The sequence below is a fragment of the Rhincodon typus genome, chromosome 14 (assembly GCF_021869965.1).
Source record: "Rhincodon typus isolate 14 chromosome 14, sRhiTyp1.1, whole genome shotgun sequence".
NCBI classification, from domain to species: domain Eukaryota; kingdom Metazoa; phylum Chordata; class Chondrichthyes; order Orectolobiformes; family Rhincodontidae; genus Rhincodon; species Rhincodon typus.
The window spans coordinates 35212518-35237517 of NC_063345.1; the positions used below are offsets into that span (position 1 = coordinate 35212518).

At 40.1% G+C, this 25000-nt stretch overlaps 1 protein-coding gene across 3 annotated transcripts in view; it reads right to left on the minus strand.

Annotated features, from left to right (window-relative positions):
- med12 (mediator complex subunit 12) overlaps positions 1-25000 on the minus strand; it is a 194248-nt gene that overhangs the window by 16763 nt on the left and 152485 nt on the right. For all 3 annotated transcript variants that reach the window (XM_020530169.2, XM_048605066.1, XM_048605065.1), the window contains 9 exons: positions 22200-22289; positions 19518-19627; positions 18581-18716; positions 15201-15362; positions 14480-14836; positions 11489-11642; positions 10181-10383; positions 6017-6094; positions 3759-3988 (listed from right to left, as the gene is read on the minus strand). In XM_020530169.2, coding sequence (XP_020385758.1) covers positions 3759-3988; positions 6017-6094; positions 10181-10383; positions 11489-11642; positions 14480-14836; positions 15201-15362; positions 18581-18716; positions 19518-19627; positions 22200-22289 — 1520 coding nt within the window. The remainder of the gene's footprint in view (positions 1-3758; positions 3989-6016; positions 6095-10180; positions 10384-11488; positions 11643-14479; positions 14837-15200; positions 15363-18580; positions 18717-19517; positions 19628-22199; positions 22290-25000) is intronic.

Below are 25000 nucleotides of genomic sequence, written 5' to 3' on the forward strand. Positions count from 1 at the left end.
CTACTGTCTTGTTATCTTGTGGAAATTTAAACACTATGGTATTTTGAAATTAAGGCTTTCCTGGTGTGTTGTGGCTTTAAGTTTAATGGGGTTGTGATGATTATTTAGGATAATGTTGAATTCCTCTAAATCTGCTTGTGAAAGTCTAAATATCTCATACCTCAACACAAATACAGAAGATGCTGTGACCATGTTACTTAATAAAGGAGTTAGTGGGAATGAAGAAGTAGACCCTGAAAATAACAAAAAAAACACTCCAAGCTCAAGAGAAGCCCTAAAGAAGTTATTTTATCTCCGAATGATTGGCGAATGAGATTTGGTAAGAGTTCAGGGCTTGTGAAGCAGAGTTTTACATGAGTTTGAGTTTATAGAAGGAAGCTATGAAATGTTGGTGAAATATAATTCAGATAAACTGATGCTTGAGAAACTGAAGGGGCAACCAGTGGACATTGTCATCATTCAAGTATAACCAGAAGTGAACATCTAAGGGAGAGTATTTATCAAAAGGAGACTCATGGAAAGGGGGGGGGGGACTTGTACTGGTGAGCCAGCTTCTAATCGTGCCATTTCTCATGGGTCACTGGTGCCACTGAAATGACATCAGGCTTTCTTTCTGGTATCAGATTAACCTAGTCCTTATACTTAGGCAATGAAACTATTCTATTTCTATTGAAATACTTCACCAAAATTGCTTTCAGAACAAAGCAAGGAAAAGTGCTAAATGTTACTTAATGAGTAAAACCATCTTTAGCTAGATTTCCTACCAGAAGTATTTTATGTTTGTATTTTTATTTACTTACAGTAAAACCTTCTCAAATATTAAAAAACACAACTTGAAGTGAGATAATTCCCTACTTGCCCTCCGTTGAATAGGTTTTACTCATGTAGTTTCAAATGATTTACACAATTAATTCTGAAAAACAGCTGCTGTTTAGCTAGCAAATATGACAATGCATTTTTCATCATAATACAAGATTATAAGCGGAATAATTATGTAACCCCCTATTCTCATATTGACCAGGACATACAAGGAATATAGAACACAAAGAACAAAGAAAATTACAGCACAGGACCAGGCCCTGTGACCCTCCAAGCCTGCACCGACATGCTGCCCATCAGAACTAAAACCCCCTACCCTTCCAGAGACTGTATCCCTCTATTCCCATCCTTTTCAGGTACTTGTCAAGATGCCCTTTAAAAGTCACTATCGTATCTGCTTCCACTACCTTCCCCGGCAGGAGTTCCAGACACCTACCACCCTCTGTGTAAAAAAAACTTGCCTCGTACATCACCTTTAAACCTTGTCCCTCGCACCTTAAACCTATGGCCCCTGGTAACTGACTCTTCCACACTGGGAAAAAGCTTCTGCCTGTCCACTCTGTCCATGCCCTTCATAATCTTACAGGCCTCTATCAGGTCATCCCTCAACCTCTGTCGTTCAGTGAGAACAACCCATAGCTACTACCCTCCATACCAGGCAACATCCTGGTAAATCTTTTCTGCACCATCTCCAAAGCCACCACATTCTTCTGGTAGTGTGGCAACCAGAATTGAACACAATATTCCCAACATGGCCTAACTAAGGTTCTACAAAGCTGCAACACTACCTGCCAATTTTTAAACTCAATGCCCCGGCCGTTGAAGGCAAGCATGCTATATGTCTTGTTGACTACCTTCTCACCTGCATTGCCACTTTCAGTGACCTGTATACCTGTACACCCAGATCCCTCTGCCTAACAGTACTCTTAATGGCTCTGCCATTTACTTTATATTTTCCATCAGGATTAAACCTTCCGAAATGCATTACCTCACATTTTTTCGGATTAAGCTCCATGTGCCATCTCTCTGCCCAAGTCACCAACAAATCTATATCCTGCTGTATCCTTTGACAGTCCTCATTGCTATCCGCAATTCCACCAACCTTTGTGTCATCTGCAAACTTACTCATCAAACAAGTCACATTTTCCTCCAAATCATTTATATATATCACAAATAGCAAAATCCCTGACGAACGCCACTAGTCACAGCCCTTCATTCAGAAACACACCCTTTCACTGCTACCCTCTGTCTTCTATGACAGAGCCAGTTTTTTATCCATCTTGCAAGCTCACCTCTAACCCCGTGCAACTTTACCTTCTGTATCAGTCTGCCATGAGAGACCCTGTCAAAGGCCTTTCTGAAGTCCATGCAGACAACATCCATTGCCCCATCTCATCAATCATCTTTGTCACTTTCTCAAAAAACTCAATCAAGTTAGTGAGACACGACCTCCCCTTCACAAAACATGTTGCCTCTTGCTAATACACCCACTTATTTCCAAGTGGGAGTAAATCCTGTCTCGAAGAATCCTCTCCAATAATTTTCTACCACCGACATAAGACTCACCAGCCTGTAATTAGCTGGATTATCCTTATCACCTTTCTTAAACAAATGAACAACATTGGTTATTCTCCAATCGTCTGGGACCTCACTTGTAGAGAGTGAGGATACAAAGATTACTCTCGAGGCCTCAGAAATTTCCTCCCCTGTCTCTCTCAGTATTCTGGGGTATATCCCATCAGGCCCTGGGGACTTGTCTGCCTTCATGTTTTTCAAGACCCCCAATACATCCTCCCTTTTGATCTTAATATGACCCAAACTACTTACACACACTTCCCCAGGCTCATCATCCACCAAGTCCTTCTCTGTGGTGAATACTGACACAAAGTTCTCATTTAATACCTCGCCCATTTCCTCTGGCTCCACACAAATTCCCTTCCCTGTCCTTCAGTGGGCCAATCCTCTCCCTGGATACCTTCTTCCTCTTCATATATGTAAAAAAAGCCTTGGGATTTTCCTTAATCCTGTTGGCCAATGACTTTTCATGGCCCCTTTTAGCACTCTTTACTCCTTGCTCAAGTTTCTTTCGACTTTCCTTATATTCCACCCTTGTTTCGTGTGTTCCCATCATCCTAGCCTTGATAAATGCTTCCTTTTGCTTTTTGCCTAGACTCACAATACTGCTCGTTATCCAAGGTTCTCTAAACTTGCCATACTTATCCTTCATCCTTACAGGAATGTGCCAGTCCAGAGTTCCTAGCAACTTACACTTGAAAGCCTCCCACATGTCAGATGCTGATTTGCCCTCAAACATCTGCCTCCAATCTACATTTTTCAGTTCCTACCTAATATTGTTGTAATTAGCCTTGACCCAATTTAGCACCTTCACCTGACAACTACACTTATCTTTATCCATTATTACCTTAAAGCTGACTGAATTGTGATCACTGCTCCCGAGCTGCTCCCCTACTGAGACGTCGAACACCTGGCCAGGCTCATTTCCCATTACTAGGTCCGGCATGGCCCCTTTCCTAGTTGGACTATCTACATACTGCTTCAAGAAGCCCTCCTGGATGCTCCTTAGAAATTCTGTCCCATCTATGCCCCAAGCACTGAGTCCCAGTCAATACATGGGAAGTTAAAATTACCCACGACAACAACCCTGTTACTTTTACATCTTTCCAAAATCTGCCTACATATCTGTTCTGCTATCTCCCACTGGCTGTTGGGAGGCCTATAGTAAACCCCAATCATTAAGATTGCACCCTTCCTGTTCCTGAGCTCTACCCATATTGGCTCATACAGAGAGCCATCGGAGGTGCCCTCCCGCAGTACAGCTGTGATATCCTCCTTAACAAGTAGTGCAACTCCCCCACCCCTTTTATATTCCCCTCTGATCAGAATTGGGCCTAGCAAGTCAGATGTTCTACATCAAGTACCTCTGTGTGCTTTGTATGGAGTGTGCATAAGCTGGAGCTTGCTGGTGAACATAGCCACTTGGTCTTTGCTGCATCTGCCGAACCTGATCTGCGAGCGCAGGGTTATTGGCTGTGTGACCACCCTGGTATGGCTGGTTAGAATAGGCAGGAGGAATCATGCCTCTGGTCTGCGAAGGGTGTGGCTGCATCCCCAAATGAGATCCATAATTTGTGTAGCCTTGGGAAATATTCTGGAAAAGAATAGTAATCCACAAATAACATGAAAACTCACCCAAATCACTACTTTATCTTGAACTGTTTTCTGGGCTAGATTTGATTATCTTACTTCTACCCGCACACATTATAAAGTCTATTTGTTACCACTTAAAGCCTCATCATAATTCCTTCACCATTTGAATAGTTCTTTTCAATAACAAGTGGATTTTATTAAAAAATACGTTTACATTTATATAGTGCTTTATCAAGTCCTAGTGTATTATACCCAATGATTATTTCCAAAGTATAGTCATTATTGTTGTCAGAGGATAAATAAGGACAAGAGAAGCCAGCTGTCCTTCAGAGAGACAAAGTCCACTCACACAATCTGTTTCTTATGTAATCCTAGGGTTTTCACTTCCATCCTAGCTGTGAAGTTTTTCTCTTGGTCGTGCTACAAGTCCTCTGGTCTTGGTGAGCAGAACTAAAAGTTCTCAAGATGTGATCTGGTCACCAAGTATTGTTAGAACATATCTTTTAGTTTACCATTTTGCCTATATAGTACAGCATTGTTCTTGCTTAGCTGATTACTGCTCAGTGATGGCTGGGTGATTTGATTTGATTTGATTTATTATCATATACTGAGAAAAAGTGGAAAGTATTGTTTTTCATGCTATCCAGGCAAATCATACCTTACGTAAGTACATCAGGGTAACAGAACAGAATGCAGAATATAGTGTTACGGTCAGAGAAGGTGCAGAGAAAGATCAACTTTAATATATGCGAGGTCAGTTCCAATTTAGTCCATCCGAACTCTTTAAACTTGAGCTTTTATCTTTCTGACATATAAACAGAATGCCCTTCTTTACATTTCTATAGTCAACACTTTATACTTGCGTTTATTAAAATCAACCTACTACTGGTACAGCCACTACATCAATTATATGTGCTTTGTATTACAAAGTAGGCACTTGAATACTAACAGTCCTCGCATTTGACATCACTTGTTAATTTCATCAAATTGCACCGGGTTTGTGAATCAACATTGTTGTTTGAAATTAGAAATGATGATAATTTCAATATTGATATCTATACTTTTATAACACCACTGAGTTCTACCTATGGTTTTTCACGTCTTCAGCAAATTTCTTCCCATTTCTAAAGTCTACCCTGACTCATCTTGAGATGAGCTCGACTAAAAAGCCTTTTAGTCTGATCTTTATCCAAAGTTTTTTTTTCCAAAAAGGTACAGCAATGTTGTAAACCCTTCAAAAATCAACTGTAATGTCAACATAAAATCAAGCACATTAGTCAGATAAGGTCTATTCTGAATCATGTTGACAGTTATTTTACACAAATAATTCCCAAGTTTATACTTTTTTTCTAACGAAGGCTGTATTTGAATTTTTCTACATTAGCTTGCTCTCAGTTGACTGCTGAGCACCCCAGAATTCAGCCACTCCCTAATTACAACCATCAAGCTCTTAAATATCTTTCCCACTGTTACTCTTGGGTGAAAACATTGATCATGCAAATTACTGACCATCAGTATCATGGCATTTTTTTTTTTGATTCTCATCATTTTCTTTGATCACTGTTAAGATACTGAAAGATCTTTACATTTATGGGTACACTTTATTTTCCCAGCTGCTTCTTTGCTCTGGACCACCTTTCTGTCATTTGTTTATTTCTGTAAAAATCTAATTAGACTTTTATTGTGTACTCTACGATGTATAGCGGTTATTCTTCCTCTTAAATTCTTAATAAGATTAATCTTAAGATGACACTTGGTTGGGCTACACTTGACCATCCTAGGCATATATTTCTTCTTGCTCATCACTTGTTCTACTCAAGTAGGCTGAATTTTCTTTTTGCTAGCAAAGAATCATGGGAAAATGCACGATACTGTACTAGAGGGCCACAGAGACCATCTTGACAGAACATTTCTATCAGAGCTAAGAGTACACGGGAGTCAGAACTTTGAATAGAAGAGGTTAGCTAAAGGGGTATTTGAATGGCAGGGGTACAGTTGCTAAGACTAAAATAATGTCTCAATATATCACCTGGGCTTGTGACATTGGTCCATATTGCTGAGCTGGGTTTGCTTGACGTACTTGTTGTCCATACATTCCACTAGAATTCTAAGAGTAGAAGGGATATAAAGAAAAATGAGAGCTTTAATGTTTAGTTACGTCTTTTTATAACTATACCTAAGAAAATGAAAGCCAAAGAACTTTACTTAGGTTTGAATTCACAGTAATTTCATATAGCAACTGGTTATTGCTATTTTGTTCATTCTACCTCAATCACTTAATTTAATGTCTCAACTTGACTAATGCCACCATTTCGACAAGTCAGAATATCATTCCCTCATGTACACCAGAAATAAAAAGACATCTGTTATTTCTAACAACACATGAACAAACCTGTGGGTACTAGAGAAAAGAATTTTACCGTAAAAGAATTGTTTTGGACTTTAATATTTCAACAACTTGCATTTGTATTGTACTTTTAATGTAGTAAAACACCTTCAAGCATTTCACATTAGCAATATCAAACAAAGTCTTACAGAAATGCATAAGTAATTCAAAGCAAAATACTGCATTTGCTGGGAACTTGAGGTAAAAACAAAATGCCAGAAAAACTCAGCAGTACTGGCAGCATCTGTAGAAAGGGAAATGGAGTTAACATCAAGTTCTGAAGAAGTGTTATATTAGAATCAAAATGTTAACTCTGTTTCTCTCTGCAGAAAATTCTGACAGACCAGCTGAGTTTCTTTTCCATCATTTACTGACTTTTTTTATGACAAGTTTGTAGCAAGACTAAACCCTTCTACAAAAAGATAAGTTTCAAGGAGTTACTTAAATAAGGAGAGAGAGATCACGAGGCAGAAAGGTTCATGGAGGGAATTCGACAGGCTAGGAGCGAGATAGTTAAATGTAATACCAGCATTGGCGGAGTGATTGAAATTTATCTGGAAGACTGTAGAGCTGGAGGAGGTTACAGGATAAGAAAGGATGAATTTAGAGAGATTTGAAAATAAAAATGAAAATTTGAAAAGTAGAGGAGTTGCTAGATTGAGAGCCAAATGTAAACAAATGAGCAGAGCATTGACGGATGAAAAAGACATGGTACAAATTACGAAATAGGCAGAAGCTTGGATGCAACATCAGAAGCAGGGCAGGAGATAATTTGACAGCTGAAGCAAGAACTAACAAATTCACAGTTAAGAATTTTAGCAGATGATGGGGTCAAGCATGGAGTAAAGGTTACAGATGTGAAAATAGATTATCTTAGTGATGGAGAGCATGTGGGTCAGAAGTTCAACTCAGGATCAAACAGGATGCTAACTTTGCAAATAGTCTGGTTCAGTTTCAAGGCAGGCTTCCACAAAGCTATCCAGGTAGAAAGAGAAATAAGGTATTAAAGAGTTTAATAATATCAGGCTGCTTCTTTATCTTCTACGAGCTAGCCAAAAAATGTTATTTTGTGTGACTCTGCTTAATTGAACTTCTAGCTTTCTCACTTTTAAAGCAAGGCAAATAGATTTACGTTATAAGCCAGGGTCTGAATGCCTATTTGAAATTGAAGCAATGCCAAATTGGTAGCAGCTGCTATTATTTTGTATTACTCTGAGCCTGTTTTCCTGTTCCAGTGGGGCAACTGAACGGTAACTGTTTGATGAAACTATTCCAGATTCAATGGTGGTTTCTCTGATATTAAGTTAAATGCAGCCTTCACTGCAATAAATCACTGTGTATACAAACGTCTTACACAAAATGTATTGTGACATTTAAATACGATCAAGGGCTTTGTAACAGCACTTCTGTCTTCACTCTAAAACATCACAACAGTATTTCTTTTGAGTCAAACATTAAAATAACATATCAGAATCACATAAAATGGAAAATAATACAACAAAATTACAGAAAACACAGTCTGTCCTTCCTGATTATCAAGTTTTGAATGCTAAATTTCCAAATTCAATTACTTCCAAATTCAAAATTTTGCATCACATTGAATTTTTAACCAGTCATTTTGTGGACTTGAGAAAAAAAATGATACGTTAATATTACTTTCGGGTTAAAAATAATCACCAAAACAATGCAATTTGCATCCCCACATTGAAGGAGAAATTGAAAGAAAGAAATGAACAGAAAATTCTCCTCGGCTTTTGCTCTTACAGGCGATCACCCTTCCCAACAGTAAATAGAAGCCAGTGAACATTAATAATGTGCCAGGATCCTGACTGGACAAGAATACCATTGCTGATTTTCCGAAGAGTTTTCAAGCTACTTCATCAGTGAATGAATAAGAACGCTGCAAGGCATGCGACTAACCAAACACACAGCAAAGTAAAATGGCAAAGGTCTCCAAATGCATTCTGTTGCTGCATTGACATGCATTAATTATCTATTGTGCAACATGGTTAATTGATAGAACTACCTATGCCTTGAAGACCTCTTAGTATGATACAGCTCTCAAAGCTTCTTTACAGTAAGAAGACTGTAGTCAGCCCAATTGCATTGTTGAGCTTCACCACAGTAATAAATGCTGATTAACATGAATTAAGATCCTCCAGGCAAAATAGAACTCCAGTTTACATAAAAACATACGAGTAGGAGGATGCCAGTTGGCCCTTTGAGCTTGCTTCACCATTCAATATGATCATGGCTGATCATCCAACTTTGCTGTATCCTGTTCCCACTTTAGCCTCACCTTTTGATCCCTTTAGCACTAAGAACAACCATATCTAACTCCTTCTTGAAAACAGTCAATTTTGGCCTCAACCACTTTCTGTGACAGAGAATTCCACAGGCTCATCACTGTCTAGGTGAAGAAATTTCTCCTCAGCTCAGTCCTAAAGGGCCTACCCAATATCTTTAGACTGTGACCCCTGTGACTCCACCGTCATATGGAGTATCCACCCTGCATTTACCTTGTCTAGTCCTGCGAGAATTTTACAGGTTTCTATAAAACCGCCTTCATTCTTCTAAACTCCTGTGAATATAATTCTAACTGATGCAGCCTCGCTTCAAGAGTAAGTCCTGCCATCCCAGGAATCAGTACAGTAAAGCACTCCCTCCACAGGTACAACCTAACCTGCAGTAGAAATGCATCACAGGTAAAGATCTCAATATCAAGTAGGTGCCCTCAAACTCTAGTCTCTTCTCAGCAAGAAATTTGATTTCAGAATGCCATAACATCATAGAGCAAAGGAGGAGGCCATTCTGCCCATAATACTAATGCCAAGTTTATGCTTCTAACTCATCCTGTCCATACAGGACATCTCTGCAGGAGTTTCTCAGGGTACTGTCTGAGGCTCAACCAACTTAATCTGCTTCATCAAGGGCCTTCCTTCCTTCATAAGGACAGGAGATGGGGATGTTTGCTGATGATTGCATGATATTCAGCACCATTCACAACCCCTCAGATACTGAAACTGTCTATGATCAAATGTAACCAGATAGACAATATCCAAGTTTGGGCTGACAAGTGACTACCTCCAACAAGAAATAATCTAACCATTGTCCCATGACACTAAAGGCACTAGCCCCAGTGAATTAACATCTTGGGACTTACCACTGACCAGAAACTGAACTGAGCTATCTGTGTAAATACTTTGGATACAAGAGTAGATCAGTAGTTACAAATCCTGTGGCAAATAACTCACCTCCTGACTCTCAAAAGTCTGTCCAATATCTAAAAAGGCACAAATCAGAAGTGTGATGGAATACTCCCCACTTGCCTGGATGAGTGTAGCTCCAACAACACTCAAAAACAAAACAGAAAAACTTTATTTTCACCATATCCACAAGCATCCACTTCCTCAACCACCACCACCACACAGTAGTAGCAGTCAACATTCACCCTAAGCTGTACAGCCACTCCAAGGGTCCACGCATGCCTCAGACGGCACATTTCAAACTCTTGACCACTACAATCTGGAAGGATAAGGGTAGCAGGTACATTTGAAAAACCACAACCTGAAAACTCCCCAGCCACTCATCATCCTGGCTTGGAAATATATTGTCATTGCTTCAGTGTTGTTTATCAAAATCCTGGAACTCCTTTTCCAATAGCTCTGTGGGTGTACCTACACCAGAAGAAAGCAGCGATTCAAGAAGACAGTTCACTACCTCATTCTCAAGGGCAATTGGGGTGGGCAATAAATTCTGGCCAGCCAGCGAAGTTACATTGAATAGATTGAAAAGAAAGATACTCACCAGTCTGACATGTAGCTGCTGACGGAGCATTTGGCCTTGTGGGATTGGAGGTTGTTGTTTGTATTGGGCAGGTTTGTAAAGTGATGGATCCATCATTCCACCCATAGGGGGCATCACTGTGCTGTACGGTGGTCGGTTCTGCACCATTTTAGAGAACGGAGGCCGCACAGATCTGTATGGAATTGTATCTAATCTGGGTCCACCTAAATAAAACAAACATTGGTTAAAACATACAACATTATTTTTACTTTTACTGCCTTGCTGCTTGCATATGAACTTCAACAAGTAAGCACCAAATGATAAGATGATGAAAAAACTGTTTGTATTTGAATACCGAACCCAAGAATTAGCATTAGTTCACCATCAGCCTAAACAGGCACAATGTTCAAGAGATCACCTTGAAAGTCCTAGAGCTGTTTTATACTAAATGCAATTCTATGTCAGAGATGCAAACTTAATTTATCACTCTTTCTGATATGTTTGTTGGTGCCAGCCTCTGATAAAAGCTTTTCACTAATCAGATGAATAGAGAATCATCAAAACAGCAAGCCAAAATTTAATGACCAGCCTACAATTTATGGGTGTCCAATCTAATGAAAGCCAGCTTGATATTTTTCAATGCCTGTTACAGTGGGAGAAACATGCCCATGCTGCCGCTAACAATAACACTTATAAGAACACCTACAAATACAAACTCTGCTTTATTCCACTATGATGCCTTGATTTGTGTTGGTTTTTTCTCATGCTTCAAAGTGCTCAGAATCAAAGATAACCTGGATAATTTTATCCTTTGGATATACAAGTGTAGGATAAAGAGCTTTTCTTGCTCTCCAACTCTCCCAAACAACAAAAATGAAGATTTGTTATGTACTGTGTAAACCTCTAGCTTTAAAAGTGGCTGTTTACCTAGATTTTAAGTAATTCCTTCTTGAACTATCACAGTAAACAGAGGAATTGCTATCTTGCTGTCCTTTTACTGTAGTCTGAAAGCATTTCAGTTAGCCCCCAAAAAGGCAATGATTCTTCGAGATTTATCAACAAACACGAATACAAAAGACAGCAGTATTCAGCACTGCATTCTAAGGAGATTTTTCTAGTATAGTGAAATGACTCATTTAGGGATTGCTGAAGTTCATGTTTCCACAAACAATGCCCACTTAGCATAAATACCATAGTTAATAAGGTACCATAAATTAATGTCCATCACTTGACTGCAGCTACACAATTTAAAAAAAACCTGAAATGAACTTCATCAATTAAGGTATGAAGTGGTTTTACACCTTTCAGCATCATGGTTCCTTTGCTTACCTGCTGGTAAAGGCTGGTTCTGTGCATATATCCCTACACTAGGCTGTCCATATGGAAGTCTAGTATAATGGTTACTTGTCTGATGCGGGATGAGATCAGCAGGAACACCACCACCATAGGGAGGCACTCTGTGTGCACTGGAAGGCAAATCCAACTAATCAAAGACAAAGAAAAAAACATTTTTAGACTTTCTGCAAAATTACCAATAGCTACTGATCAGTGGTTTTCAAAGAAAACAGAATTCTCAAAACACTGAAAAATCTTTCCAAATGGCATTGTTGCTCTACCTGTAGTGGTTCAAGACGACAGTGGTCAAGGACAACTAGGGACATGCAATAAACGCTGGCCCAGCCACCAACACCCCAGCCGATGAACAAATAAAAAAAAATCCCAAATAATAAATCAGAATTTAATAGTTTCTTAAGCCAATGCCTTGATCATCAATAATGACTATTGTTATAACGATTTCAAATTACTGTATTAAGATTCTATAGCTGAATTACAAGCTTTATTTAAAAAGGCCCTAAACCATTTTCAGTTCTCAAATTTACAACACTTAAGCTCTGCTTGAAGCCACTTCTGGTATACCCCCTTGCAGTCTTCAGTGAACCAAAGGTGAGGGGCAGCAAGGAGCAGGTAACCTTCGATTATATTCAGGAGACTTTCCTATAGCAATCCTTGTCCAGACCAACAGAAATGAGGTACAGCTAGGCCTAGTTCTTGGAAATGAGGTGGGCCAAGTAGATCAAAAAACAGTGGAGGAAGATTTGGGGTCAGTAACCAATGTATCATAATTTTTAGGATTATAGTGGAAAATAACATTGGCATGACTAAGAATAACCAAAAAGGCTTTGGTTAGACAGCCCACTTCAATGCAGCAAGAACGGATCTGGAGTGCACAGACTGCAACCAGAAGTTGCCAAGGCAAATGGTAACTGGACAATGGGCTATCTCAGAGGAGCTGGTTCCAACAATGCAGACATGGTGACTTTCTGCAGCATTTTCTGTCTGTACAGATTTCCAGTATCAGCAGTTTTTTACTTTTATTTGATGGCTCAGATACAGTTAAGGTATATTCCCTCATAGGGAACTGATAGCACAAACAAACCCAAAGCTCTCTTGATGTCAAAGGAATTTGAAATTCAGTAAAAGAAAAATTTAACTGAAAACACTGACCAGGTTTCTGTACTGTATGATTCTATGAAAGCTTCAGGTATGACTCTTTATCCATTATGAAGTCAGAAGTAGGGATATTCACTGATGATTGCACAATGTTCAATGCCATTAAGAAACTCCTCAGACACTGAGGCAGTCCAGGTTCATATGCAGAGAGACCTGGATAACATCCAGGCTTGGGCTGATAAGTGACAAGTGACATTCACATCACACAACTGCCAGGAAGTGCTATTACCAATAAGAAAGAGTCATTGTGCTATGATATTCAACAGCTACCAATGACCAGAAACTTAATTGGGTCAGCCATATGAATACTATGCCTGTAACATGAGGTCCAAAACTAGGAATTTTATGGCAGGTAACTCACTGCCTGATTTCCAGAGCCTATCCATTCTTGCAAGGCACGAGTCAGGAATATGATAGAGGACTCCACAATTGGGAGGTGGTGCCATAGTGGTCATATCACTGTACTAGCAATCTATAAGTCAGCCCAGGCTCTGGTGACATCGATTCAAACCCCATTATAGTATCTGATCAAGTTTAAATCCAGTTAATAAATCTAGAATATAAAGCTAGTCACAGTAAGGGTGACCAAGAACTATCATTGATTGCTGTAAAATTCCATCTGATTCACTAACATTAAGGTAAGAAAGTTTGTCAGCCTTACCTGATCTGATCTACATGTGACTCCAGAACCACAATTATGTGGCTGACATAGGATAATTAGAGATGGGAAACAAATGTTAGCTCTGCCAGTGATACCAACATTCCACAAAAGAATAAAGTACTGCATGCAGTTCTGATCTCCCTGCTATAGGAATGATGTTGTGAAACTAGAAAGGGTTCAGAAAAGATTTATGAGGATGTTGCCAGGGTCGGAGGGTTTGAGCTATAGGGAGGGGCTGAATAGGCTGGGACTATTTTCCCTGGACCATCAGAGGCTGAGAGGTGACCTTATAGAGGTTTATAAAATCACGAGGGGCATGGACAGGATAAATAGGTAAGGTCTTTTCCCCGGGGTAGGGAGTTCAAAACTAGATGGCATAGGTTTAAGGTGAGAGGGGAATGATATAAAAAGGATCTAATGGGCAACTTTTTCACATAGAGCATGGCGGGTATATAGAATGAGCTGCCAGAGGAAGTGGTGGAGGCTGGTACAATTACAATGTTTAAAAGATGTCTGGATGGGTATATGAATAGGAAGGGTTTACAGGGATATGGGCCAATTGCTGGCAAATGGGACTAAGATTTATATAGGATATCTGGTTGGGATGGATGAGTTGGACCGAAGGGTCTATTTCAGTGCTGTATATCTCTATGACTTTAAAAAGAAAAGCTGCAAGTTTCCTTCAAGCCATACATACCTTCCTAACTTCAGACTATATCGCTATTCATCCATAGTCACTATTTCAATAGCCTGACAGTGTGGCAGATCAAGTAGGCAGCTCACTATCACCTTCTCAAAAGGCAACTAGGGATAGGCCCAGCCAGCAATGCCCACGTACCACAAGTGAATGAAATAAACTCCAATCTTAAGAGCACTTGGGCAGACTCACTGCATCAGTTCAAGGTGGTGGCTCAGTATCACTTTTAAAGGGCAATTAAGGATGGACAACAAATAGCAAACCAGTGCCCCCATTTCGTGAAAGATAAAATATAAAAAATTTATACATATATACACCACACATGTACTTAATAATATATTGAATGTTATAATAAAAGGTGTGAACTATTTCAAAATGTTACAGTGAGACTTACTGCATTTATTGCAATTTGAAATCCTAGACCTCAACTGGGAATTAGGTTCTATCTCACCTCAGATTTATTAGGAGGCAGTCGTTTCTTTCTGGGTGGTTTCTTTTTCTTCTCTTCAGTAGTATTAGGTTTTTCCAGCTTTGGTGGTTCTGATGTGTTTTTTTCCGGTTCTGGAATGACTGGCACAGGTGGCTCTTCTTCCTCTGGGGGAAGTGGCAGTGGTTCTAGATAGTAACTACGAGGCTTTGGTTTTAGATGTGTGTGATACAATAGGAGCCTGTGCTGCTCTTCAAATTTGGTCACTTTACGATCAACACGAACTGTTCCAAACCAGCCCCAAGAAAGAGGAGCAGAGTGCTTCATCCCTTCAAACACATCCCAAGGTGAAATCTTCTGTTTAGTGGAGACCTGTAGCCCCTACTCCAAAGGGAATAACAAATGTAAGCAGTTGTGATGCACATTTTTTTTTTGCTTGCTTGTAGAATTAAATGTTTATCTCCTCTTGTTAGCTGAGTCATTTAGAATCTTTAACAAAGAAAGTTTAAGGGTTATCTGAGATTTACTTTACTGACAAATCTAGAACGTCATAATATCCAAACTATCTAAAAACTCCCTCCCTCCATCTTACATCACATTTTGCTCCATTAGAACAGAATAAAATAAAATCCTTAAAAAAAAAAGCGGTCAGTTTGTTGCAGGACACCTTAGTCTAGTTCCAAGCAAACTTTAAACTCTCACTTTATGAGGGAATATCAGCACTAGTAGGTAATCAAGTACTTGCCTCTTTCTTGAATATTGAATCAAAACCAGCAATTTTGTTTCCTTTGGTATCAATTAGAGAGCCTTGGGGTTCACAAGTGATGACATCTCTTGTCTGTTTGGGAAGTGGCAACAACTGTCTCACCTTCTCTAAGCTTTCTGATTGTCGGTCCCCAAGCTCTTTCTAGGCCAATTAGAACGAACATAAAAAAAAACAGGGGAGAAATAAAAGGAGATATAACCGTTTTTACTTTGATGCACTGGACAACACAGCTCAACAGTGAAAAGAAAAACTGTAAATTCTTAAGTCTGAAATTCCATTACGTGATGCTCCTGACCAAAAGTGCTGCTCACAAGGAGTGTTATTCAGGAAATCATAGCTTTGGCTTTACATCATTTCATTAAAAGGACAGAAAATCAAGGTCTGCAATCTTGGCTAACACTCCTTGGTGCAAACATTTGATCAAGGAATCAAAGCAAAGGAAATTAAAATTTCAAACTCATCCAAATACCTAAATATACGGTTTTACAAATGCCAATCCATCAGTTGTGCATGATTAGCATTTTTGTCACACCACCATATCTCTAGATTTTGCGTAGTATCACTGCAGCAGAAATGGGTCACTTTGTAAAGTGCTCTGCTAATTGCAGGGTGCAGGCTTTTCTCCACTGTATGGGACAGCGAATTTCTTACCCCTTTCACACAAAGGATAAACAGTTCTACCCTGAGTTTCTTTATAAGGTTCATGTAGGCTCTTTTGTTCTCCTCCATAGTGCCCTAGAAAAACGGGGATCAAGCAAAAATCACTGGAAAGTATTGGATCCAAAGGCCTTTGGATATCTGTTTGTAGCATGTAGGTACAGATTTGAAGACTTGATTGTAAGACACCCATCAGCTGCTTCAGTCAGGGAATGATAAATGAATACCACATTTGAAGTGTATTATTACTTTGTTACTTTGAGACCGGAGACAAGATATATTTTTTCCCATTGAAAGTGCACAACTCTGAGGAATAAATTTAATTTAAAGTTTTTGAGAAGATTTGTAGCTCAGGTTGTGGCTGAGGTTGTAGACTTGCTCGCCGAGCCGGTGTGTTTGATTGCAGATGTTTCGTCACCCTGCTAGGTAACACATTGTCAGTGCGCCTCCGGTGAAGCGTTGGTGTTCTGTCCCACTTGGTGTTTATATGCCTCGGTTTGCAAGGGTGGTTGGCATCACTTCCGGTTCTGTTTTTCAGTGGTTTGTATATCGGGTCCAGTTCGAAGTGTTTGTTGACGGAATTCTGGTTGGAATGCCAGGCCTCCAGGAATTCCCTGGCATGTCTCTGTTTGGCCTGTGCTATTATGAATGTGTTGTCTCAGTTGAATTCATGTCCATCTTTGTCTGCGTGTATTGAGACCAGCGAGAATTGGTCACGTCTCTTGGTTGGCTAGTTGGTGTTCATGTATCCTTATTGTCAGTTTTCTTCCAGTTTGGCCTATGTAATGTTTCTCACAGTCCTCGCATGGTATTTTGTATATTACGCTATTCTAATTGGTTGTGGGTGTGGGATCATCTACATTCGTCAGTAGCTATCGCAGCGTTGTTGTTGGTTTGTGTGTTACCCTGATACCTAGGGGTCCAGGTAGACTTGTGGTCATCTCTGATATATGGTAGGGTGACTAGTGTGTCTGGCTTCTTGTTGTGGTCTGTCGCGGCGGTAACAGTGGATTGTGCTTTTTGGATAACCATTCCTTTTAAAAACGCCATACAAGTGCTCCTGTTCTGCTTTGCGCAATTCCAGGTTGCTGCGGCTCGTTTGATTAATGTCCTGATGCAGCTCCGTTTATGGGCGTTGGGGTGGTTGCTGGTGTAATTAAATATCCGGTCTGTATGTGTGGTCTTTCTACATATGCTAGTCTGGAGTTCCCTGTTGTTTTTACTTTCCACCATTGTGCGTAGGAAGGATAGTTGGTTAAGAACAGAACAATCATCCACTACACCTCCTAGACATAGTGGTGGAACATAAAAACAACAGGGAACTCCAGACTAGCATATGCAGAAAGACCACACATACAGACCAGATACTTAATTACACCAGCAACCATAAACGAAGCTGCATCAGGACATTATTCAAAGGAGCCACAACACACTGCAGCAACCCTGTTCTGTGCAAAGCAGAACAGGAGCATTTATATGGAGTTTTTAAAAGGAACGGATACCCTAAAAGCATATTTCACCCTTACCCCCGTGACAGACGACAAGAAGGCGACACAACACGATCAGACACACTAGTCACCATACCGTACATCAGGGACATATCAGAGATGACCACAAGACTACTCGGACCCTAAAGTATCAGGGTAGCCCACAAACCAACAACCACCCTACGACAGCTACTGACGAACATAGATGATCCCATAACTAAAACCAATAAAACTAATGTAATATACAAAATACTATGCAAGGACTGAGAGAAACATTACATAGGCCAACCTAGAAGAAAACTGACAGTAAGGATACATGAATACCAACTAGCCATGAGACACGGCCAACTCTCACTGGTCTCAGTACACATGGACAAAGACAGACTCGAATTTGACTGGGACAACACATCCATAATAGCACAAGTCAAACACAGATATGCCAGGGAATTCCTGGAGGCTGGCATTCCAATCGGAACTCCGTCAACAAACACGTTGAACTGGACCCGATATACAAACCACTGAAAAACAGAACCGAAAGTAATACCAACCATCCCAGCAAACCGAGGCATATAAATAATAAGTGGGACAGAACATCAACGCTTCACCGGAGGCACATTGATGGTATTACCTAGCAGGGTGACAAAATGGCATGAACACACCGGCTTAGTGAGCAAGTCTACAACCCCAATAAATTTAATTGCCATAGACATCAGAAGGACTTATGTCATATCAGTCAAGCTGCACCTTAAATTATGTATCCAGCTCTAGTCACTAAGGGACAAAGTCTGAAGGTGATTCAGAGAAGATGACCACAATTAACCTATTAACTAAACCTAAGTGAAGCCAAAGCTGGTATTTCCAGAAAAGAATGTGGGTATATAGAATACAGTAAGATTGCAGAAATTGGTTTGTGCATCAATGGAAGGAGGTGCTTATTTACACGTTCATAAATAGATAAAAATACAAATTAAACCAATGGAACTAAAGTACTGGTTAAACCAGCAAAGCAAAATTTGTTTGTCATACATCACAGACTGAAAAACATGACACAGATTTAGAGAGTAATAGAGCTAACACTGTCAAATCTCTGCTGTGAGAGTACTGAAGGTTGTTTTCAATGAAATAGGAAAGGTTGATTTGCTTTCTTTATCAGTAGCAATCTTGTGTAAATTTTCTTTACCATTTCTACAAGGAACAAAGGATAAACAGTTTTACCCTGAGTTTCTTCACAAGATTCATGTAGGCTCTTTTGTTCTCCTCCATACTGCCCTGCGAGATGCTTGACATATCCGCTGCCAGAGTTCCATTAACCAAAACACTGAGCATATCCAAGACTGTAGTGAACAGCTCACTGGGAAACAAGAAAGTCCTTTACTCTTAGGAACACTTCATAGCAATACATATACACAATGTTAGCTCCAAATGAGCTTGGCACATGAACACCAACAGTTACAAGTAAGAAATTAAGGATAAGAATTCAAGACATGTTTTCTCCTTTGTTCTTAAAATTTTAAAACTAATGGTAGAAAACCAAACTCCAGCAAACCACAGATAATTCAGCAATCAAACAAACCTCACAGCTGAGCACATCTTGGTTGTACAACTCACCTAATCACAAATTAAACTTGCTGAATCATCACTGAAGCTCTGCATGCTAACGTGAAACTGTACTGATGGCAATTATTTCACAGTTGAAGTAAACAAACTGACCACTATGCTTTATAGTAAGAACAAGAACATATTGTTTACTGGAAATCTGAAATAAAACCAAATATTTAAATACTCAGCAGTCCTAGCATCATCTGCGGCGAGAGAAACAGAGTTAATGATTTGAACTTCCTCAGTGCTATGAGGGATCAGTGATCTGAAAACACTCATTCTGTTTCTCTTATCACTGAGGCGGCCACACTTATTGAATATTTCCAGCCATTTCTTACTGCATGGAAACTCTGCATACAACATTCTATGGCTATCAATCCTTAAAGTGCATGCAGAATGCAGCACAGCACAGATACCAGTTCACAAGTTATTGTGGAGAAGTCAGAGAATTGTATGGTTTTGTTATTTACCACACTGCTGATAAGGACAGGAGGATCAGCAGCTGCATTGCTGGAAGCTTCAAAACAAAAACATTAGTAACTATGGTGCATACTTGTTGGACTGCATGTCAACTGTTCCACTGCTAATTATGTCCAAGAGAAGAACAGCCCACTCAGTGGTGCCCTGCGTGCTACGCTGGACAGTATCGAACATCCCACCCACCTGCGAAGTAAATCAGAAACAAAAACACGCAATTAGTGATTATCCTTTCAAAAATCTATTTGCCCTAAGCACTGAATTTAATCAAAGCCTAAGTTCAATAGATTCTAAAATTAAACACTTGACTGAAGGCAATTAGAAGATTATGGGGAGGTGATAGTTAGTGGCATTATTGCTGGACTGTTAATCTGACACCCAGGTAATGCTCTTGGGACCAAAGTTTGAATCCTGCCACAGCAAACGGTGGAATTTGAATTCAATAAAAAATCTGGAATTAAGAATCTAGTGATGGCCATGAAGCCACTGTTAATTGTCAGAAAAACCCATTTGGTTCACTAATATCCTTTAGGAAAGGAAACTGCCACCTTTACTTGATCTGGACTACATGTGGCTCCAGATCCATAGCGGTGTGGTTGACTCTTAACTGCTCTCTGGGATGGACAATAAATATTGGCCTAGCCAGCAGTGCCCTCACCCGTGAGCGAAATTTAAAAAACTGGCTCAATTTCCAAAGGTAAACTTTGCCATTCAGTTACTGAGTGAGAAATATTCAGAGGACCACAGTAAGTGACCAGCCAGCCTGGCTCATTAATGTGACAGAAAATATTGATCTAACCCTGGAGGCCAATAATACATCCAAATCAATGTTAAATAATCCTTCAATCAACCAATGTTTTCACAAGTAGCAGCTTGAACTGAAAGTAACTTGAAATTTAACAGCAATCTATTCTGAAACGTGGAAGTTATAGCTGTAAATTAAGCATATATTAATTTAAAAGGCTAAAATAAACCCCAGGCCAATGGAAAAGACATTATACCAATACAATGAATACAATGTAAACTGAACTGAAATTTGCTAACCGATAGGCATTTGAGCAAAGGTCTCTAACTTGAGCCAAGCATCCTTGGTACAACACAATTTTCTGAAGTAGAGGCAGATACAGCATAGATTTATTTAGTATCATTTCGTTAATGCCTGCTACATAATAGGATTTTTCAATGCAGCACTTTTGACACACTGAAAACATTGCATGTGATTTAACACTTTCCTATGGCCTAATGTCAGCTTGGATGATGCAATAACATGTTCAAGCTAACAGCCATTGTTCTTTACTTGTTTAGAACATAATATATGGAATTCATTAAAAGAAATACAAAAGAGACAAAGACTGCTCATTCTTGTAACTGGAGTTTGTAGTAAACAGGGAACTAAAAGTTAAAGTTAAAGCTAAAGTGATCTACAGCAACAGAAAAAAAAGGTCCTTTAGCCCACTGAGTCTGCGCTGGTCAAAACAAGCACCAAACTATTTTAAGACAGAAAGTAAGAACTGCCGATGCTTGAGTCTGAGATAACACAGTGTGGAGCTGGAGGAACACAGCAGGCCAGGCAGCATCATAGGAGCAGGAAAGCTGATGTTTTGGGTCAGGACTCTTTTTCAGACCCTTCCTGAAGAAGGGTCCCGACCCAAATGTCAGCTTTCCTGCTGCCTGGCCTGCTGTGCTCCTCCAGCTCCAAGCGATTTTAATCCCATTTTTCGGCACTTGGCTCATAAGCTTCTATGCCTGGGCATAGTAAGCGTACATCTGCCGCTACCATCCTTACAGGGAGATAGTTTCAGGTTCTCACCATGCTTGGATGATTTTTCTACCCGCCCACCCCCTCACATCCCATTTAGACCTCCTGCCCCTTACCTTAAATCAATGCCCACTGGTCACTGATCTCTCCACCAGGGCAAAAGTTTCTTCCTGTCTACCCTGTTTATGCCCCTCAGAATTTTATGTATCTCAATCATGGCCCTTTCAGTCTTGTCTGCTTCAAGGAAAACAACTCTAGTCTATTCAATCTCTCTTAGTAAGCAAAACTACCAGGCCAGAAACATCCTGGAATATTTCCTCTGTCCCCTCACTGGTGCAATCACATCTCTTCTATATCGTGTTCTTGTATTGAACAAAGAACAGTACAGCAAGAACAAGTCCTTCAGTGCACCAAGCCTACAACAAGACATGATGCCATTCTAAACTAAAACCTTTTGCCTCTACATGGTCTGTATCACTATTTCCAGCCTGTTCCTGTATATGTCAAGATGCCTATTGCTACTGTATCCGCTTCCATTGATATTGTTATGATTTTGGATTTTCCACATTTTTTTGAAGAAAATTAATGCATTTTAAGTATTAGGTTTCAAAGCAATGCACAGAGGCAAAAGATGGTTAAAAATATGTCTTTGCACTCTGCCAAATACTTTAAAAACAATATGCACTCTACAGGAACCACTGAATACGTCATGCCCTGGGACAGGGCAGGTATTGCCTTGCAGAAGTCTTCCCATCAGGTTGTGAACAAGGAGGAGATTTCAATGTTAAAATACAAAATGAAGTTCTTTCCTTCCAATCAAAATGACACAATTATTGTGTAAATAAGTTTAAGGAAAACAAAACTGAGAAAGAGAGGGAAGAAGAAATGAAATGAAAGAAGCAATGCCCAAACGTAAACTGGAGAGAAAGGATCAAAAAGAGACCACTCTGGCTGTAAGGCAAAGTACTTAAAATTAATTTTTCCTCAAACAAGCCTTACAAGATTTAAGCGGAGTTTCAGGGCTTCATGCATCATCTGTTTGGCTTTGCAGTCATCCTGGTACTGATCTTCACGCCAATTTGTTACAATCTGAGAAGAGAAAACAATATGGTTATTGAATTTATCTGCTGGTGAACGGTTAGCTAGTGCTATTCTTTCTACAAATTAACCTTCTGTTGGACAGATACTGTCAAGTGGACACTCATTTCAGCAGGGAGTTACAACAATTTCATAAGAAGCTCAGTGTACCATCAAACTGATGCATTTTAAGACATCAATAAAATTTTCAGAAGATGGTAGAAGTATTTGAGGAATAAAATGCAACTTTCAGACAAGAATATTGAGCTAAATTCTTTAAACCCTTCACATAACCTTTAATTCTTGCAGTAGTTTTCACTCTGCAATACTGGAAATGCCATCAGCACTAAAACTGATATAATTCTTCAAGGTTCGAAAGGAATCACACTTCAAATCTAATCAAAGTCCAGTGAGCAGATATAGTATTTGTGCAGTTATACAAATCAGTAAAATGCTAATTTCAAAATCCTATTCTGTATTTCAGTTAACTCACATCAGAGTGATGCTATAAATCAGAAACAAAAATAGAGATTGCTGGAAAAGCTCCTTGGAACCGAGGAAGGATCACCGAACCCGAAACGTTGGCTCTGATTTCTCTTCACAGATGCTGCCAGACCTGTTGAGCTTTTCCAGCAATCTCTATTTTTTTTAAAACCAGAATGATGAAGATTTTATATTTGAGCTCACTAGCCCCTGATATGGATAAAAAACTTGGATAAGTACGCAAGGTTTAAGACTCTTGATCAGTGTCCTGTTGGAAAGTGCATTTGTTTGGACACTGGGTGAAGCCTAAATTTGTCTTAGCTGTATTGCGTTCTACAGTTACTCCATTTTTACGTATGAGCCAAAGACTGACAAAGTCAGAAGTCACATGACACCAGGTTATAGTCCAGGTTTATTTGAAATCACAAGCTTTCCGAGCGTAGTCCCTTCGGCAGGTGAATTGAGAGAGAAGCAGACACAGAATTTATAGACAGGGAGATCAAAAGATCATACATAAAAATGGTCACTTGGTTGAGGCAGTAGATGCGGCTGGAGCTCATGCAATATTTCTATCAAAGAGAATGTTTTCAGGAGCAGATAATCAACAAAACAGGAGACAAACTCCTTCAATTTGTAAGAGAAAATAAGATTCTAAATTTGTTACATCCAGCATAGGAAACAGCTATTGTATTATGTTTATGTTGGTGTTCAGTTCCTTGACAGCAGATGACAGGATGCAATATTTTTGAATCACAACAGGCTAAGAGATATTACACTCCAGTACCAAGCATTAGAGCACAAGGACCTTTGTTGTCCAAAATGACATGATTGTAAGGTCCTTGTTATTTTTTTTTTTTAAGAAGACCTGCTTTTATGGTATTACATTATAAAACACCACTTGCCTTTAACAGTACACTAGCAGCTTTAATATGCAGTTTTACATTAAGGAGAACAAATTCAGGTTTTTCAACGTATCCTAGTAACTCAAGTCCCTCGTCCCCAGGACCTTCTTGTAACTTTTGTTCTGTGCCTCTCTAAAACCTTCACATCCTTCTGAAAGGGACCAGTAATGAATACTTTCCACCCGAGACTGAACTAACATTTTATAAAGTTTCAACGTAATATCTCATTTGCGTACTTGATATCTCTATTTATAAAACCCAGGATGCTATCGATCTCTACTTGCCTTGCCACACTCAACAATTTGTATGTGTGTCCCTGGATCTCTGTTCCTCAACACCCACTGGAATTGTACCTTGCCCTTTTTAACCAGTTGTATCTTTTATTGCTTCTCTTTGTTCAAAATGTATCATTTTTCACTTTATCACTCGTTTTCCCAATCCATCAGCTGATCTACATTCTCTTGAAGGTCTGTCAGTACCCTCACCATGGTTCCAGGTACAGTTAAGTTTGAAGTTGTCTACAATTGTGTCCTCTCCACCAAGGCTAGGTTATCAAGATATTTTAAAATACCTAGTACAGGCACTTGAGAATCCTGCCATATGCCTTCCACTAATCAAACAAATCAGAGGCCAACCAATTGGAGGCTTGGAGACCACTTTGTGGAACACGTACGCTCAGTTCGTGACGAACGGCTGCACCTCACAGTCGCGAACCACTTCAACTCCTCCTCCCACTCCTTGGACGACACGCCCATCCTAGGCCTCCTCCAGTGCCACAACGATGCCACCCGAAGGCTGCAGGAACAGTACCTCATATTTCACTTGGGAACCCAGCAGCCCAATGGTCTCAATGTGGACTTCACAAGCTTCAAAATGTCCCCGTTCCCAGCCTCATCCCAAAACCAGCTCAGCTCGTCTCGACCTCTTCATCTCCAACTGCCGTCGAGACATCAATCGCCTCAACCTCTCCACCCCTCTCACCCACTCCAACCTCTCCCCCGCAGAACGTGCAGCCCTCTGCTCCCTCCGCTCCAATCCCAACCTCACCATAAAACCTGCGGACAAGGGAGGTGCAGTTGTAGTATGGCGCACTGACCTCTACATCGCCGAGGCCGGACGCCAACTCTCCGACACCTCCTCCTACCGCCCCCTTGATCAAGACCCCACCCCTGAGCACCAAACCATCATCTCCCAAACCATCCACAACCTCATCACCTCAGGTGACCTCCCGCCCACGGCCTCCAACCTCATCGTTCCCCAACCTCGCACTGCCCGCTTCTATCTCCTTCCCAAAATCCACAAACCTGAATGCCCTGGTCGACCCATTGTCTCCGCCTG